Source organism: Gavia stellata, chromosome 8, assembly GCF_030936135.1.
Source record: "Gavia stellata isolate bGavSte3 chromosome 8, bGavSte3.hap2, whole genome shotgun sequence".
Lineage (NCBI taxonomy): Eukaryota > Metazoa > Chordata > Aves > Gaviiformes > Gaviidae > Gavia > Gavia stellata.
This window is the reverse complement of record NC_082601.1, coordinates 31,334,383-31,352,025: the sequence shown is the minus strand read 5'-3', so window position 1 is coordinate 31,352,025 and position 17,643 is coordinate 31,334,383. Positions and strand designations below refer to the sequence as shown.

The window sequence follows — 17,643 nt, the reverse complement described above, 5'->3', positions numbered from 1 at the left end:
ATTGGTGTAAAAAATAGCAGAAGAGGCCTCCTGAGTATAGTTCTACTCCTCCTTAAAACAATTACATCTCATTGGTCTCTTGAGTGTCTTTCACGGGTTTCACTGTCTTTTTAAAGGGAATTGAACCATTTGAACAACTATAATCTCTTATTACAGGTGATTGAGTATATTGTGTTGAAAGTGGACAACGCATATAGTATCCCCAATCTCCGAGTCAGGGGCCATGCCTGCAAGACTAATTTGCCTTCTAATACTGCCTTCCGAGGATTTGGGTTTCCCCAAGCAGGTCTGTTTGTGGAGACCTGTATTGTGGCTGTGGCGACTCAGACTGGCCTACCACATGAGAAGGTAAAAGAACTAAGACTGCCAAATAAAATGTGGGAAAACAGAATTCTAGGACCTAGACTGCCAGAAGCTCCTTGTGCTTAAGCCAGTTCTTGTAGAACCAGAGCTATCAACTTTACTTGGGCTGAATGGTACTCTATTCAGCGCCTATGCTTCCATGGAATAATACTTGATACAATACACATAAGAGTGGAGAGAACTGCCCAAGACCTATTGCAAAATGTTTGTTGACTGCCATTAGTATGACCAGCTTCAGTCAGAACAGTATAAACTCTTGTACTATGTGACCAGTTTTAGATCACTTCGTGTACGTTCAGTTGTCACCTGCATCTCAGCCTCTCAGAACTGGACTTTCCATCTTTCCTATCCATTCATCAACAGTTTAGTTAGCTGGCTCCTGTCATCTCAGTTACCAGGTTGACACTTCTGGCTTCTCCCCAACCTTCAGAGACAGTTTCCCAACAGTTTTAATTGTTGCCATTTCCTCTCCAATCTTCAATATCTATCCTGAGACACTGCTTAGACAGTGTAAGCTTTTTCTCTTTTGTATGTACCAACCTCTTGTATATCCAAACTATGGTTTATAAACCATTTTACTTTCCTAGGATGCCAACCATCATGTCTTTTCCCTATTTCTTTGAATTTTTTCCCTCTCCCATTTACTTGCTGTTCTTTACCTCATTTCAGGAAAGCTTTCAGGCACATCTCCAAAGGCCAAAGAGCTTTTTTAGCTTTAACTTCTGCTTTGCTCCACACTTTTGATTGATTTCCTCATGTCAACTTAGTGCCTTGCCCAGAGCTGCTCTAAGGTTTCCTTACATGTCACGAGTGTTCTCTCCCCACTTTCAAAAGTCTCCCTGAGATTTACCAGGTATCCATTCTACTCTTCTTTCACCACTATTAAGCTTCTCACCCAGCTCCTGTTGTTATGTGATTTTTGTCCTGTCTTATTTACAATTTGAGTTTACCAACCTTTTTTGCATTGAGCAGTCCTTGTGAACAATCACTCTGTCACCACTTAAGTTCATAGGCATTTGACCTAAGCAAAATAATCAGGCCATTTGAGCAGTGATTTCCTAGAGAAAGGGATATGACAATATTTTTATTATATATAAGTAAGTATTAATTATATCACTATATGGCTTGTCATATTATATATAATATGTCAATATATTATAAGGCGATGTTTATTTTCAGCACTGTGTAAATGTGCTTGCTGTTTAGGTTAGGGAAATAAACATGTACAAAGGAATTAACCTAACGTCTTTCAAAGAAGAGTTTGATGCAGAGAATCTTTGGAAATGTTGGGAAGAATGCTTGGATAAGTCTGACTACTACAGCCGAAAAGCAACGGTGGAAGAATTTAACATGAAAAATTATTGGAAAAAGAAAGGGATTGCTATCATTCCCATGAAGTTTTCTGTTGGATTTAATGCAACTTACTTTCATCAGGTAACCTCTTTCAAAGAGTGCTTCTATTATCTAAGATCTCTACTTTTCTCTCCAAAAATAGAGGAAGTATAATCCTTACAGGCAGGAAGGAAAGAGAAAGAGAAAAGAATTCCAACATGCTGGACTAGCATAAAATATCATCCACTGATTATACTTTCTTTCAGAAAGACTATCACTCTCTCTGGCTGATCTCTTTACAAATGCTTACTCAGCATGAGATGGGGCTTTGAGCAACTTGATCTAGTGAAAGATGTCCCTAGCCACGGCAGGGGGGGGTTGAACTAGATGATCTTCCCTTGGTTGAACTTGATGATCTTCCCTTGGGTTGAAGGTCCCTTCCAACCCAAACCATTCTATGATTCTATGATTATTCACCTCAGAGAAACATGAATTTCTGATTCTCATCATGCCACCTTTATCCAGCAAAAAGCTAAATAATTCACTGTAAAAATGTGGAACTTGGAACCTTCCATAATCTGGGCCATAGTGAGAAAAATTATCACTCCTGTAGTTCAGATAGTCCCATTTATAAGACAGATTAAGCTCTGCTACTGGATTTTTTTATGGCTCAAGATAGTGGTATTTCTGAGGAAATTTTCCAGTTCTGATTTTTTTTTTTTAATTCATGCCTTGAGCTAAAAATGCTTTCAAATGAGTTTCAGGTTAAACGAACAAACATCGTTAACTTGTTTATGAGGGTACAATGCATGAAAAAGTAAATCCACATGTTTCGTATGTTAGTTGTTCATTCCATCTCTTGGTTGTTTCTGCACAAGTTTGTAGATTAAAAGCTCAGAGAGACATTAATATTTTTCATCCAACAATTTTCTCATGGTAAAGAAACATCTAGGGATCACAATTCATCTGATACAGAAGGTCAAAAAAGGCATAAATAATAGTTACATTTCACCAAAACCTTCAACATAAAGGTCAGGCATTGCATTGAATTTCCAAAAATCTAGATCTAAACATTAGAGAACAGTTTTATTGTTTAGTCTTGTCTCTGTCAGCTAAGACTCTAACTGACATCAGCAAAATGTTACCTGACTGCAAATGTCAAAAGTTGACACCAAAGAGATCACATGACCATTATTTCTCAATGTAGCATTAACAACAAATAAAAAGATGTCCCAGAGCCACTGTATTTCACAACACTTCTCAGGCTCTACTGTTTACTCTCTGAGTGTTGGTAGCTGATTGCACACTACAGAAAAATGTCTCTTTAGGGAATTTCTAGTTCTCTTTCATATCCACTTGTTGCTTCATAGGAGTGGATGGCTTGTATGGAATTGATTTCTTTCATCACCATTCCTTGGGAAGTTACTTGTTCCTGATTACACCATGAATGAAAGTTCATTACTTCCATTCCCACCTGCTTCTTGCATTTCCCCTGCTTAGGATAGCTATTTATTGACACGAGGGTGCACCAAAATACAAACAGAAAGTGAATTAGGTTCTAAGTCATCCTCTTGACAGCCTATGAGAGAGAATGGAAGAGCAGTTGTGTCATTGCTCCATCAAAATTATATACTAAGAACATCAGTTTATTATTACCCTGTATGGATACATGCAGACAAAAATGACTAGGACTAATCCCTCAGCTTCAGAAAAACAAGAGTACAATTCTGCTATTTTTTGTTCTAAAAGAAAAGTTCTGTAGATGTTCATAGTAGGAGATACCTTGCCATCTGTCCAAAATGCCTTTGATTCCAGGTTCAGATTCTGCTCTGTCCTCCTCTTATTGTGGATGAGGAGGGAATAGTATCTGGGGCTACACATACATTATAACTAGAGCCAGCATGTTCTTAATTTACCCAATTTCACGAGAAGAAAAATATGCTTTTCTGTTATTTGAGCCAATTACTGTTATCCCTGCAGAACTCCTGTGAATAACTACTACCTCATTTAGAGTCTATCCTGTCTTAGAGCAGTGAAATTTGTTATTGTCAGACTTCTGGAGAATTTCCATTCCCTTTTAATAATATACCAATTCTTGTGAATTAAATCTGTCTTTGCCTTGTTCTTTTTCTTATGCACCTTTTGTTCAGTGCAGTAAGAAAATTACGAAGTTTCTGTGGCTTTTCTTTAGGCTGGAGCTCTCGTCCATATCTATATAGATGGGTCTGTGCTAGTCACTCATGGTGGAATTGAACTGGGACAAGGAATTCACACTAAGATATTACAGGTGAGTTAGTTAGCATCTGAGGGTAATTAAAATACAACAAGAAAGATAACTGAGCCAAAAGGATGAATGGCACTAAGAAGCGCAATAGACAAAATCTATAGACATGAGAAAGCTAAGCTTAATATTGGGTCATTGCTTTTGAGTTATTGATGAAGACAAAACTTAGGAAAAATGTAAGCTATAATCAGAGTGATTATTTAGGGCTACGAAGATGATTAGGGGACTGAAACATCTTTCTTATGAGGAAAGGCTGAGGGACTTGGGTCTTTTTAGTCTGGAGTAGAGAAGACTGAGGGGGGATCTTATTAATGCTTATAAATACTTAAGGGGTGGGTGCCAGGAGGATGGGGCCAGTCTTTTCTCAGTGGTGCCCAGCGACAGGACAAGAGGTTACGAGCACAAACTTGGTCATGGGAAGTTCCATCTAAACATGAGGAAGAACTTCTTTACTTTGAGAGTGGCAGAGCACTGGAACAGGCTGCCCAGAGAGGTTGTGGAGTCTCCTTCTCTGGATATATTCAAAACTTGCCTGGATGCATTCCTATGCAACCTGCTCCAGGTGAAGCTGCTCTGGGGGGGGGGGGGTTGGACTAGGTGATCTCCAGAGGTCCCTTCCAGCCCTTATCATTCTGTGATTCTGTGATCTTTCACGACCTGGAAAGGAAATGAACATCTTTGTGGTAACGTCACTGTTATCAGGAGAGCTAAGGCGCAGAGAGCACATGGAAATATGGCCTAATGGTTTTTTGCAGAGGGAGCTAAAGCGCTGAAAATTTAACTTTGTAGTGTATCCAACACCAATGATAACTTCAGTTAATTTTTATACATTTCTGGTGTAAATAGTGATAAACAAAACTATGTGCAAAATAGGTCATTTTGGAGCTAAAATGAGGCCATTCCTTCAAAATGAGCTGAATGAACATTTGAATATTAGAACACTGTGAAAAACAATAAAGTGGGAACACAAACTAGCCAAGCCATTTCAAATGAGATAGGTAGAAAATAAAATACACAGATAAGATTTGAAACTCTATGAAGAAGAATAATTCATTGGTTTTTAAATTGGATTAAGTTTTCCATATGTAACCAAAACCTCATTAGAGAGAGCAATTAATTAGAGGCAAAACAGATAGTATTGCATTGTATTGTTTTACCTTATCTTTCATTTCCTGAATTATAAAATATTTATTTTACAGAATAATTGTTAAGGAATACTTCTGCATTTGTCCTAGTCATAGTATTACTGTTGAATTAGGTCATTTCTCCGTGTGTATATAGAGAGAGAGAGAGATAAATGGCACAATGAATTCTTGACTTGAAATTGCATCTTCAAGTGGGACTGGATATCTTTCTTTTTGTTTACTTTTATTACAGGTTGCCAGTCGTGAACTGAAGATACCATTGTCATATATACACTTCTGTGAAACAAGCACAACAACTATACCTAATGGCAAATACACAGCAGGATCAGTTGGGACGGAAATCAATGCAAGAGCAGTCCAGGCTAGACTTACTACCATTTTTTCACATAATCAGTGGTTCTGTTGAATAATGAATGTCTCTCTGAGGATTCATAACTTTGTTTTGGTTTTGAGCTGCTTGCAGTTCTTTTCTCTCAAAATCTTTCTTGCTAGTTTATTTTACATGCATAGTTTAAAGCAAGGCAAATTACAGAACACTGTTAAAAAGGGTCTCTTTTTTCTGCTTTACTATATCAGCTTACAAATATGGAGGTTTTTTTAGATTGCCGCTAGATAAATTTATGGCTCTTCACTTCATTCTGTATTTAAACACAATTTAAAGGAAAAATTATCATAAGGTATATTTCAAGTACTCTTTTTAATTATAAGACTTTTTTATAAAGTCTGATTTTTAATAAACATCCTTATCCACTTAAATGCTTTGGGACCAATTCTGCTTTCATTTATTTTGTAATAAATCATTCAAGCCAGTGGTTTTCTATTTAGTAAATCAAAATAGGAGGAGAGTCAGGTCCTTTATCATCTTTTTGTTGATGGTTTCAGTGATAGCCGGTATATGAATACTTCAGTTACATTAGAGCAGATGCCAATGCTGCTCTTCACAAAGTGCTACTTTCTAGCTGGCAGTTAGCAGAATAAAGAAATTGTAGGTAAATGAACAGTTATGGCCACCTTTTTCCTCCCCAGGATGCTTGTCAAATCCTTTGGAAGCGTCTGGACCCTATACGAAGAGACAATCCTAACGGCAAATGGGAAGACTGGGTGAATATCTCTCTGTTTCTTACTTGAAGAAGGTTTTACTTGATTTGAAGGGGGAAAGGGATAAAACCAGGCTCACTAGAGGTAAGCCTGGGGGCGACATGCCAATGTTTGAGGGACGGTGTGCTAGCAAGGTCCTTCGGTCTGCAGTCTCAGTGGAGGTAGGGGATGGAGATCCATGCAGCAGCCTGTTTAGGAGACTGGTTGACAGAGTCCCGTGGGAGGCAGTCCTGAAGGGCAAAGGAGTCCAGGAAGGCTGGACATTCTTCAAGAAGGAAATCTTAAAGGTGCAGGAGCAGGCCATCCCCATGTGCTGAAAGACGAGCCCGCATGGAAGAAGACCAGCCTGGCTGAACAGAGAGCTTTGGCTGGAACTCAGGAAAAAAAGGAGAGTTTATGACCTTTGGAAGAGGTGGCAAGCAACTCAGGAGGACTACAAGGATGTCATGAGTTTATGCAGGGAGAAAATTAGAAGGGTCAAAGCCCAACTAGAGCTTAATTTGACTACTGCCGTAAAAGACAATAAAAAATGTTTCTATAAATACATTAGCAACAAAAGGAGGGCTAAGGAGAATCTCCATCCTTTATTGGATGAGGGGGGAAACATAGTGACAAAGGATGAGGAAAAGGCTGAGGTACTTAATGCCTTCTTTGCCTCAGTCTTTAATAGTCAGACCAGTTGTTCTCAGGGTACCCAGCCCCCTGAGCTGGAAGACAGGGATGGTGAGCAGAATGAAGCCCCCACAATCCAAGGGGAAATGGTTAGCGACCTACTACACCCCTTAGACACACACAGGTCTATGGGGCCAAATGGAATCCACCCAAGGGTACTGAGGGAACTGGCGGAAGTGCTCACCAAACCACTTTCAATCATTTATCAGCAGTCCTGGCTAACCGGGGAGGTCCCAGTTGACTGGAAGTTAGCAAATGTGATGCCCATCTACAAGAAGGGCTGGAAGGAGGATCCAGGGAACTATAGGCCTGTCAGTCTGAACTTGGTGCCAGGGAGTATTATGGAGCAGATCATCTTAAATGCCATCACACGGCACAGAGAGGACAACCAGGTGATCAGGCCCAGTGAGCATTGGGTTTATGAAAGGCAGATCCTGCTTGACTGACCTGATCTCCTTCTGTGACAAGGTAACTCTCTTAGTGGACGAGGGAAAGGCTGTGGATGTAGTCTACCTAGACTTTAGTAAAGCCTTTGACACAGCATTCTCCTGGAGAAACTGGCTGCTCATGGCTTGGACGGGCATACTCTGCTGGGTAAAAAACTGAATGGATGACCAGGCCCAAAGGGTTGTGGTGAATGGAGTTAAATCCAGTTGGCAGCCAGTCACAAGTGGTGTTCCCCAGGGCTCAGTTTTGGGGCCAGTTTTGTTTAATATCCTTATCAATGATCTGGACAATGGGATCAAGTGCTCCCTCAGTAAGTTTGCAAATGACACCAAGGTGGGCAGGTGTGTCGATCTGCTCGAGCGTAGGAAGGCTCTGCAGAGGGATCTGGACAGGCTGGATCGATGGGCCGAGGCCAATTGTATGAGGTTCAACAAGGCCAAGTGCCGGGTCCTGCACTTGGGTCGCAACAACCCCATGCAACGCTACAGGCTTGGGGACGAGTGGCTGGAAAGCTGCCAGGTGGAAAAGGACCTGGAGGTGTTGACTGACAGCCAGCTGAATATGATCCAGCAGTGTGCCCAGGTGGCCAAGAAGGCCAATGGCATCCTGGCCTGTATCAGAAACAGTGTGGCCAGCAGGAGCAGGGAAGTGATTGTACCTTTGTACTCGACACTGGTGAGGCTGCACCTCGAATACTGTGTTCAGTTTTGGGCCCCTCACTACAAAAAAGACATTGAGGTGCTGGAGCGTGTCCAGAGAAGGGCAACAAAGCTGGTGAAGGGTCTGGAGCACAAGTCTTATGAGGAGCAGCTGAGGGAACGGGAGTTGTTTAGCATGGAGAAAAGGAGGCTAAGGGAAGACCTTATCGCTCTCTACAATTAGCTGAACGGAGGTTGTAGCGAGGTGGGTGTCAGTGTCTTTTCCCAAGTAATAAGTGATAGGACAAGAGAAAACAGCCTTGAGTTGCACCAGGGGAGGTTTAGACTGGCTGTTAGGAAAAATTTCTTCACCAAGTCTTGTCAAGCATTGGAACAGACTGCCCAGGGAACTGGTTGAGTCACATCCCTGGAGCTATTCAAAAGAGTGTAGATGTGGTGCTTAGGGACATGGTTTAGTAGTGGACTTGGCAGTGCTAGGTTAATGGTTGGACTCAATGATCTTACAGGTCTTTTCCAACCTAAACGATTCTATTATTCTACTATTAAATTATGATAAACCCGTGAGTGTAGTGTGAAAGCTGCCATTCTTCTGCAGGGAGGAAGGGGCCTCCCTGCACAAAGTAAACTGGAGGAGAGGAAGAGAATAAACACTGTAAAATCAAGTGGTGCAACACAATGTCCTGGTAAATCTGGCCAACTTTAGAGATTTTGCAATGTGTCCCTTCCTAAAGATATGACGAGGGCACAAGGGAATGTAAAGCTTTTACTTAGGGTTCTTTTTTCTTTAAAATGTATTTTTTAAAGTTTCACTTTTTCTTTAAATATGACATAAAGAATTTTTAACTTTCTCTCTTTAATAATGAGTATACCTTTTGCAGATCAGTGAAGCTCACAAGCAAAGCATCAGTCTTTCAGCTACTGGCTATTTCAAGTAAGGAAAGCCATTAGTCTTTTTTAATTTCATGTCACCAGAGGTGCTACTTTGTCAATAAGTTGCAGGAAAGATAAAACTGTCCCCATTCAACCTTCTCAAGGCCATATCAGATGCAGCACACAAACCATTAAGAAGTTGCCTGGACCAAAGACTGCAGTGTTTAACAAGAGGAATTCTTCTCTTCAACCCATATCAATTTCAGAAGCACTTTATATCCTTGGTTAGCTAGTTTGATAGTTGATGCACAGAGTCTTCTCCAAGGTCAACTACAGTAGGACACAGGACGCCCACAAAGAATTTCATTACATGGCCATCATGGTTTGTAACCCTCCTATCCTCCCAAATCATTCCACACAACATATATTTGTCAGTGGTGCTACACCCTAGATTGTCTTTGACTACAGAGATCCTATGAAAATAGTTAGCCTAGAGAGTTTATGATATATCACATTATATGATTCCTGTAGTGATCTCAACAGTGAGGACAAGGATAGGGTGTGGGGGATGTCTTGATCAAATTCATCTAATCTGAGGGATGTTCTTACTTCCTCCAGAGGTTATGTTACAAACATGAACTGGGACACACAGAAAGGCCATGCGTTCCCATATTTTCTCTTTGGAGTTGCATGTTCTGAAGTAGAAATTGACTGTTTAACAGGAGCCCACAAGGTAATGTCAAAAAATACAGTGAACTTGAAGTAGTTGGGTGAATTTTCCACCATCATATGACCTTTTTTTTTTCTTTTGCTTCTTTTGACTTAGAATAAAGACATAGTCTGTTGGATGTACTCAACAAAATGCCAGCAGAACAATAAATGGCTATACTGCCATTTACAATATAATTTGTTCATCCTGTTCTTGTGATATAAGTCTGATGTTGACCTGAAGAATAAGAAACACTATGAGAACAGCAGAAAATAAAGAAGGTCTAATGTTTCTACCATATAAGATGGCTTTGAAATTCGATTAGACCTTCTGAACATCTCCCTACAGGTTAGGTCTTCAACAAGAAGACCGTGTATCATTAGTTACAGTCCCCTTTTTAACAGATATACATTTAAAAGAGGTGAAGCCCCAGTCACATAACATGACTTGATGCAAAGGGGATTTAGTGCAGGGACAGCTCTCAGCAGCATTGTGTGGAGACCATCCAATGTCTTCTGGCTACTGGGGAAGGACATTTGGCTGCAGTGACTGCCAGACATCTAGTAGACCATGAGGAGCTAGACTCCGAAATCACTGGAGTCTGTGAAACTCCTCAAACTATACCAGGCTGGGATTTAGGAGAAGAAGCCACTGGACCTTGTATAAGAATAGTGCGGTAGACATTCTTCCTTGTCCCCTCCTTTACATAAGGAATTTCTGTTCAGGTGACTGTGCTTCCACACTCACAGCAAAGCATAGAAGTAGCTAAACATCACTTCAAGCAATTCAGTTTCTATAGGAGGACAAGCAACAAAGCCATTCTTGAATTCGTGATCATCCTGTTACTCATGGAATGTGCATATCACATTCCAAGTTTCAGACAATCACCAAAAATGCATTATCTACATGAACTCTCTATCAACACAGCCTGTCTCAAGTAGCTTTCATGTTTCGGAATAAATTTATAATACTTGTGGTGACACATCTTTCATGGTTGAGGCTATATATTGTTTAGCATCCCTTTGTTGATGTGTATCTTAAATATAACTTTATAACACCTTTTATTTTTTTAACAGAACATCAGAACAGACATTGTCATGGATGCCTGTTTCAGCATAAATCCAGCTATAGATATAGGACAGGTATGAACTTCCATAGTTTTGCTTTGTATTAGATGTTAGGGAACATTCCTCTTTTTGCCTAAATGATTGCTGTTATTGGACAATTTAATAGCCACCAAAGCCTATGAGACACTATCCATTAACATTCAAGGATGCTGGATTGACAGATGTACTAGTATTTGTTATTATTTGCAGCTATAAATAATACTAGGTTAAGTTTTCTACTTCTTGTTCATCTTCAGAGCAGTCATGAGAAAAGCAGATCCAACAGACTTTGGAAATGTCTTAAAGGATTAGCATCCTGAATCTCCTTATGACTTTTTCCTGATCAGTTTACCCCAGAATTACTGACTGAGGGCTAAATCTTAACTAGCTGCAGAGCACTGTTGGCTTCAGCTGTAATGCAATTGAAAAAGCTATTAAGATAGAACAGACCTTTCTTTAAAGGTCTGTTGTCTCCATAGCTTTGTATTATGGAATCAAATACCTGTATCTACAGACAAATTCAATAGTGACAAAAGTGGTGTCACTCACTAATAGTTTGTAAATAAAGTAGTAGTAAACTCAGAGTGTAAAAAAGATTTGTCATTTCTTTGCAGAGTAAAAGCAAATACTCCTAAAATTATTACCTACATTTAAAAGCTTTCCTTATCCTGCTTATTTATCCCATTACAGGCTCACCCTCATATATTTGCCTTTTGCCTTAAAGATTATATCCATTTTGCACATTCAAGGATTGCCAAATTTGTCAAATCATTCTTTCTTAGCAGTTAAATTCTATGTTCACCTTGCACCAGTGTTTACGTCACCACTGTCATAGCCCAGGTGTCTACTCAGCAGTTGTTCCTTCCTAATTTAGGTTGGCCTGTTATTTTCTCTTGATATCCAACCTATCATCTATTTGTGTCTGAGATGAGATATTTTTCTCTAGAAGAAATTTCGGTAGCTATCTGCAAATCTTTTCAAGCAAATATCAGATTGAGCAGACTATTTATGTCATAGTCCCTGGGCAAATATCTCCTCACTGGAGTTCCTGTGAGCAATAAGCTTGAAGTCAGTGGATTTGACTCAATTGTCTTTGGCAATTTTGCCAAAGCAAATCAGAGGTAACTGTACTAGTTACAGTGAGTTTAGCCAGGAATAAGGAAGAGTAGAACTTGAGCCAATGAAAATATTTCTGTAAGTCAGATGAGAACAGCTTGGTCCTATTTTGGTCTATGTTGTCTGATTTCTACTTTTGGAAGGAAAGATGCCAGTTCATGTGTAATCTTAAAAAGTAAGTCTAATTGTATATATATTTTTATCTTTTGAAATGACTGAATGAGATGTAAAAGTTTACCTTTTTTTCTTTGCTCAGATTGAAGGGGCCTTCATTCAAGGGGTTGGTCTTTATACATTAGAAGAAATCTACTTTTCCCCAGAAGGAGAGCAGCTCACTCTTGGCCCAGATACATATAAGATCCCTGCCATCTGTGACATTCCTGAGCAGTTCCATGTCTATTTACTGCCAGATTCACACAACTCAATTGCTATCTATTCTTCCAAGGTAAATATGCCAAACTTACCATTTGCAAGCACACCAGGTGATTCTGCTGCAAAACCATAAGTGACTGTAGTGTATGGTAGACTTCTTTTTTTTCCCCCAAAAAATAATTCCAGTTTCAGCTATGGAACAAATTGTATTTAAATGGTGAAACACTGATGTTCTGAGTTTTTGAACTAATTTTCTCCCTAAGATTTATTGGTATTACAGTAGCGCTTAGAAACCCTAATCAAAATTGAAATTTTTTTGTACCTAGCTGTTGTGCTATACATCAGAACTGAAAGAGTTCATCTTGAAGAGCTTAAACTGCCTAGACAGGAGAAAGAATGGAAGAAGGAAATAATTATGATCTTTTTTAAAGTCAGAGAAGTCGTGAGACAAGAGATTAAGTGACTTTCTAGAATCTTACAGGAAACCTATGATAGGTATGGGAATAGAGCCGAGTTCCTCCATTAGCCATTGCAGAGCACCATTCTTTCTGTTTTAAGGGTACATCATCCTCTGAGGAGGCACCCAGTACTACGACTGAGCACTGCTCCTAGCCTCAAAATAAGAGCAAAAAAAAAAGCACCTCAAAATAAAAGGAGATTTAAAGGGGAGTGTAGGCCTTTGGCTACTAAAAGACAGGAATGCCCACTGTTCCAGCCTCGAATCTAAAGCAGGTATGACAAAGTGTTGTGGTTCAACCCCAGTCAGCAGCTCAGCCCCACACAGCCGCTCACTCACTTGCCCCCAGTGGAATGGGGAAGAGAATTGGAAAGGTAAAAGTGAGAAAACTTGTGGGTTGAGATAAAGACTGTTTAATAGGTAAAGCAAAAGCCACACACACAAGTAAAGCAAAATAAGGAATGGAATTAATTCACTACTTCCCATTGGTAGGCAGACATTTAGCCACCTCCACGAAAGCAGGGCTCCATCACCTGTAATGGTGGTTACTTGGGAAGACAAACACCATAACTTCGAATGTCCCCCCCTTCCTTCTTCCTCCCCCAGCTTTTATTGCTGAGTATAACACCATAAGGTATGGGATATCCCTTTGGTCAGGTAGGGTCGGCTGCCCTGGCTGTGTCCCCTCCCAGCTCTGTGTGCACCCCCAGCCTACTCGCCTGTGGGGTGGTGTGAGAAGCAGAAAAGGCCTTGACTCTGTGTAAGCCCTGCTCAGCAGTAGCTAAAACATACCTGTGTTATCAACACTGTTTTCAGAACAAATCTAAAACATAGCACCATACCACCTACTATGAAGAAAATTAACTCTATCCCAGCCAAAACCAGTACACAAAGGAATGGGAATTTCCAGAAGAAAGTCCACTCTATATGCTTATGGCCTTACATGGTGTAAATGAGTAAACAAACTCTTCCACAAGAAGAAAATAGATTGAGACAAAGGGCACATTTCTTATCCAAATTGAACAGCACAAACTTTATCGATGCAAAAGGGGCTAAGGGGGCAGTGGGGGTGGGTGTTTTTCTTCCTCTGTTTCATCATGTAGAATTAATTCCACTTGGATATAGAAAAGGTACTTTATGTGAAAAGTCATTATTTATTTCATGGCTTTATAACGTGAGCACTGAAGTCCCAGCAGGAAGCTTTTTTCATAGTGTAGCTGTATTGTGAATTTGAGAATGATCCCCATCAGACAAATCCTGGTCCTTGATGTTTTTCCAATTTGAAAGTTCTCAGAGATCCAAGGAAAATTGTTGAATCCAAATATGCTGGACGTGACCAAATACTGAGCTGGTATGATTCAGTGTATTTCAGACAACTACAGCAGAGATGTGCTGATTTAACTCTTTGCTGTCAGTTTCTAAGGCCAGTCTCTCCGGCTGCCTCTCTCCTCTACCAGGGCATGGGCGAGGCTGGATTCTTCTTGGGCAGCTCAGTGTTCTTTGCAATACGAGATGCAGTGGCTGCTGCACGGAAAGAAAGAGGACTGCCCCTGGACTTCACACTGAACAGCCCCTTGACTGTTGAGCGGATTCGCATGGCCTGTGATGATATCTTTACTGAGATGGTAAGGTTGTTTTCATTCCTTTCGTGAGCTAGCCAACTCCTCAGTTCTCTTTAATCTGAATGGACTGTGCACATAGACTAATCAGTGAGCCAAATATCTTTTCTTCAACATACCACAATAAGCAGAGCTTTGCACTTTATTTAAACAGTGCCATTTTGCTCAGCTCTGTTGACAGAGTAACATGAACTGACAGTCCAGAACTGAGGAACCTGTGCTGTTTCCTTAGTGGTAATGTTTCCAATTTATAGATCTCCTTTAATTTAAAAGCCCTTGAAAGTACTTTTCAGATTGTACTCTGACTTTATCTTCAGTGTCACTTTATTTGCATCTCTATTAGGAACTGTGACTGTCTAGACACAGAGTAGGTGTGTTCCATCACCTGTCCTCTGCTCCTGGTCTAGACTGATTCCACTTTGAACGATGTACCCTAGTTTCCTTCTTCCTTCAAGACAGTGAGATGGAAATACAGGCTGATACACATCTAGGTCTTGTCACAACATGGAGTTAGAACACAGTCTGGGTGTACAAGAGCACTCCCAAATAAAACATTTTAGATGTATGTTTCCATGCAAGCATCACCATTGACAGTAGCATCCACAGAATCTAAGGGTGCAAATTTAAGATAGTCACTGTAAAGGCCTAACCCATCTAGGTCCCAGTTACTTCATATAAGCTCATTTTCTGTGTCATGATCTGAGAAGTATTCCTAGAGCTGCTTGAGTGAACAGATCCTTGATTTTTATAAAAAAGCAGAGGCTAGCAATGATTCTTCCCATTGTATGGTCCATTTCCAGCTGGGTTTATGAGAGCCCTCCACCTTGACCTTCAGGTCATGCTATTTCTTCTTTGTTTTCTGGAATGAAGAAATGTTCAGCAGACACTGAAATGATGGGGCCTAAGAAGAACAATGGATTTTAGATACCCTGATCTTCTGCCCTTTTTTTTTTTTTTTTTACAAACATGCAAGATGCCCATTTTCTGCCTATCTCAGGCACTGTAATTACTTTGTAGATTTGATGTATAGGTTTGAGAATGGTACAGCTCCCCACTCTGAAAGTGCAACACAGTGCCAACTTTGGCTGCTTTTGACATGCCACTATCTTCTAATATCTTCCCTCTCACACAGATGGAACAGGTACCCACAGCTGGTGGACTGTGCCCTTTTATTGCAATTTCCCCCACAACCACTTTAGTTATTTGGATAACCATCTGTGTGCTTTGCCTCTGCTTTCTTCAAAATGAGAATGGCAAGAAAATATACCCTTACCCTTGCCGCTCTCTGTGTATTTCTTTCCAGAGTAGTGCCCTCAATCTGCTCTTCTTGCATCTTGCACTTCCCTCACTACAAGGGGTTGGCAGGACAGAGCAGTAGCCTGCTGGAGGATACTTATTTTTCTAAGACTATAAGGCAGGAGCCAACTTCCCTCCCCCATCTGTCCTAGCCAACAATGATCACGCAAGAGTTTCTTCAGAAAGGAGGGCAAGATGGGAATGATGACTTTGTTTTCTGACTTAATAGCTTCAGCCACTTCAACAGGTTTTCCGCTGCACTCATCCTTTTGGCATTGTAAAAGTAGATATATCTGGAGTTGCCTAATACATTGTGACTTGCCCAAAATTTCTGTTTATGTACAAGTTGAAGAGAAAAAGAAAAAAAAAAAAAGGAATAAAAAAATGAAAGGAGTAAAGCATAGGAGTAATTATCAAACAGAAAAACAGCAAAAGTTTAGCAGCCATTCTCCCCTCAATCCATACCCAGTCAGAAAGCAAACTAAACAAAGGCTGTGGGGGCTTGAAAAACAGGAAACATCAGACCAAACTGTGACAAGGTCCATTAATTAAAGCTTTCAACTTAAAAAGCCCCACAGACCTGAGTTTGAGCAACTGTGTTGTACCCTAGGCTGAAAATTTCTCTATGGAAAGGGACACAAACTGGGTGAGGCAAGCCTGCAGGCCCCTATCTCTTCTAATGGCAGGGAGCTAGAGACCCCCTGACCTCAACCTGCCTGGAGGTTGGGGCTGTGAATTCCACATCCATCCACTTCTGTTTCCTTCTGTGCAGGATATCCAGTGGTCAAGTCTTTCACCATGATAGAATTTCTCATATTAGTAGAAGTCATAACCGAGATCAAGAACCTTTGTGGGCTAGGTGTTGTGCAAACACTGGGTAACAACTTGGAATTTAAATAAAGGTGAAGTTGTTATCCAGTCATCAGGAGCTAATGTTCTATCTCCAGGCCTGCCCTCAGAAATGTAGGATTTCCTTACAAGCATCATGGCCTCCATGATTTAATGCAGTCTCATTAAACCATGTTGCATAATAGAACTTCATATGTCAGTTCCTCTAATCTGAGCCTTTCAGGCTGTGAGCTCACCTGTGCGCTTAATTACCTGTTCAATTACAAGTATGCCACTGTTGACTAGAGCTAAGTTGGTTGATTTCACAACCCTTTATAACATGACAAAGTGGGGATTTGTGTGTGCAATGACATTTAAATGGCTGACAAGGAACACGCATTTGTGAATTACAGTAAGTTTTCTTTCCTCTTAGCAAAATGATGTTGTTTTCTTTATATTTTCTTTCAGATTCCAAAAGATAAATCTGGAACATATAAGCCATGGGCCATCAATATAGATTAATATTGCTTTCCTAAGTATCAAACAACCAGGTGACTCCTTCAGCCACTTACTGAGTGAAAACATTCCTGCAAGACGGAAGTAGAACTGTAATACTTACACACAGAGATAGATAGATAGATAGATAGATAGACAGACAGACAGACAGATAGATAGATATCTGTCTTTGTAGAACAAGATATAAGCACCAGTTCTATTGTCCTGCCAAGTAAGAGACCTCTCATTTTGAAACATACATTTATTTCTAAATGAAATTGTGTTCCATGCTACACTGGAATAGTTCTGGAGTTACCTCATGAACTTCAAAGAATTTGCATGCAATTTTGAAAATATCTGCAATGAAGAGCAGATCACAAGTAGTGCCATTTTGCCACTTGTACATTGAGTTTGAGATTCACAACTGTTGTTATCCACTCTTTCTGTTCTTCTAGTACATGAAAATCACAAAGATCAGAATTAGAGACTATGAATTAGTGATGGGCAATGTATCAATATTACAGTAGAACAGAGATTCTAAAAGTACATACTGTCAAATGTTTTCTAGACACTAATATATTATTACTGCCACAGTAACTGCAGTAATACTCTAGTATAGCTCTCTGCTTCCTGGCAGCCCATCTCAGGCCTGCTCCATACCATTAGTTCTCTCTGAACCACTATTGACTTTGAGCTCTCTCAGAGCTGGAATAAAATCACTACTATTCACTGCATTATCAGTGCTCACTCCTCCTCTCCTTTGCCTTACCCACTG

At 40.2% G+C, this 17,643-nt stretch overlaps 1 protein-coding gene across 1 annotated transcript in view; it reads left to right on the top strand.

The window, feature by feature from the left end:
* The window catches only part of LOC104251026 (aldehyde oxidase 3), a 48,887-nt gene extending 31,992 nt beyond the window's left edge, over positions 1-16,895 (top strand). Inside the window, exons 25-35 of the mRNA XM_059820576.1 lie at positions 157-348; positions 1,570-1,797; positions 3,887-3,982; positions 5,357-5,485; positions 6,151-6,225; positions 8,879-8,931; positions 9,489-9,603; positions 10,656-10,721; positions 12,058-12,246; positions 14,088-14,255; positions 16,842-16,895. Coding sequence (XP_059676559.1) covers positions 157-348; positions 1,570-1,797; positions 3,887-3,982; positions 5,357-5,485; positions 6,151-6,225; positions 8,879-8,931; positions 9,489-9,603; positions 10,656-10,721; positions 12,058-12,246; positions 14,088-14,255; positions 16,842-16,895 — 1,365 coding nt within the window. The remainder of the gene's footprint in view (positions 1-156; positions 349-1,569; positions 1,798-3,886; positions 3,983-5,356; positions 5,486-6,150; positions 6,226-8,878; positions 8,932-9,488; positions 9,604-10,655; positions 10,722-12,057; positions 12,247-14,087; positions 14,256-16,841) is intronic.
* Positions 16,896-17,643: the final 748 nt, after the last annotated feature.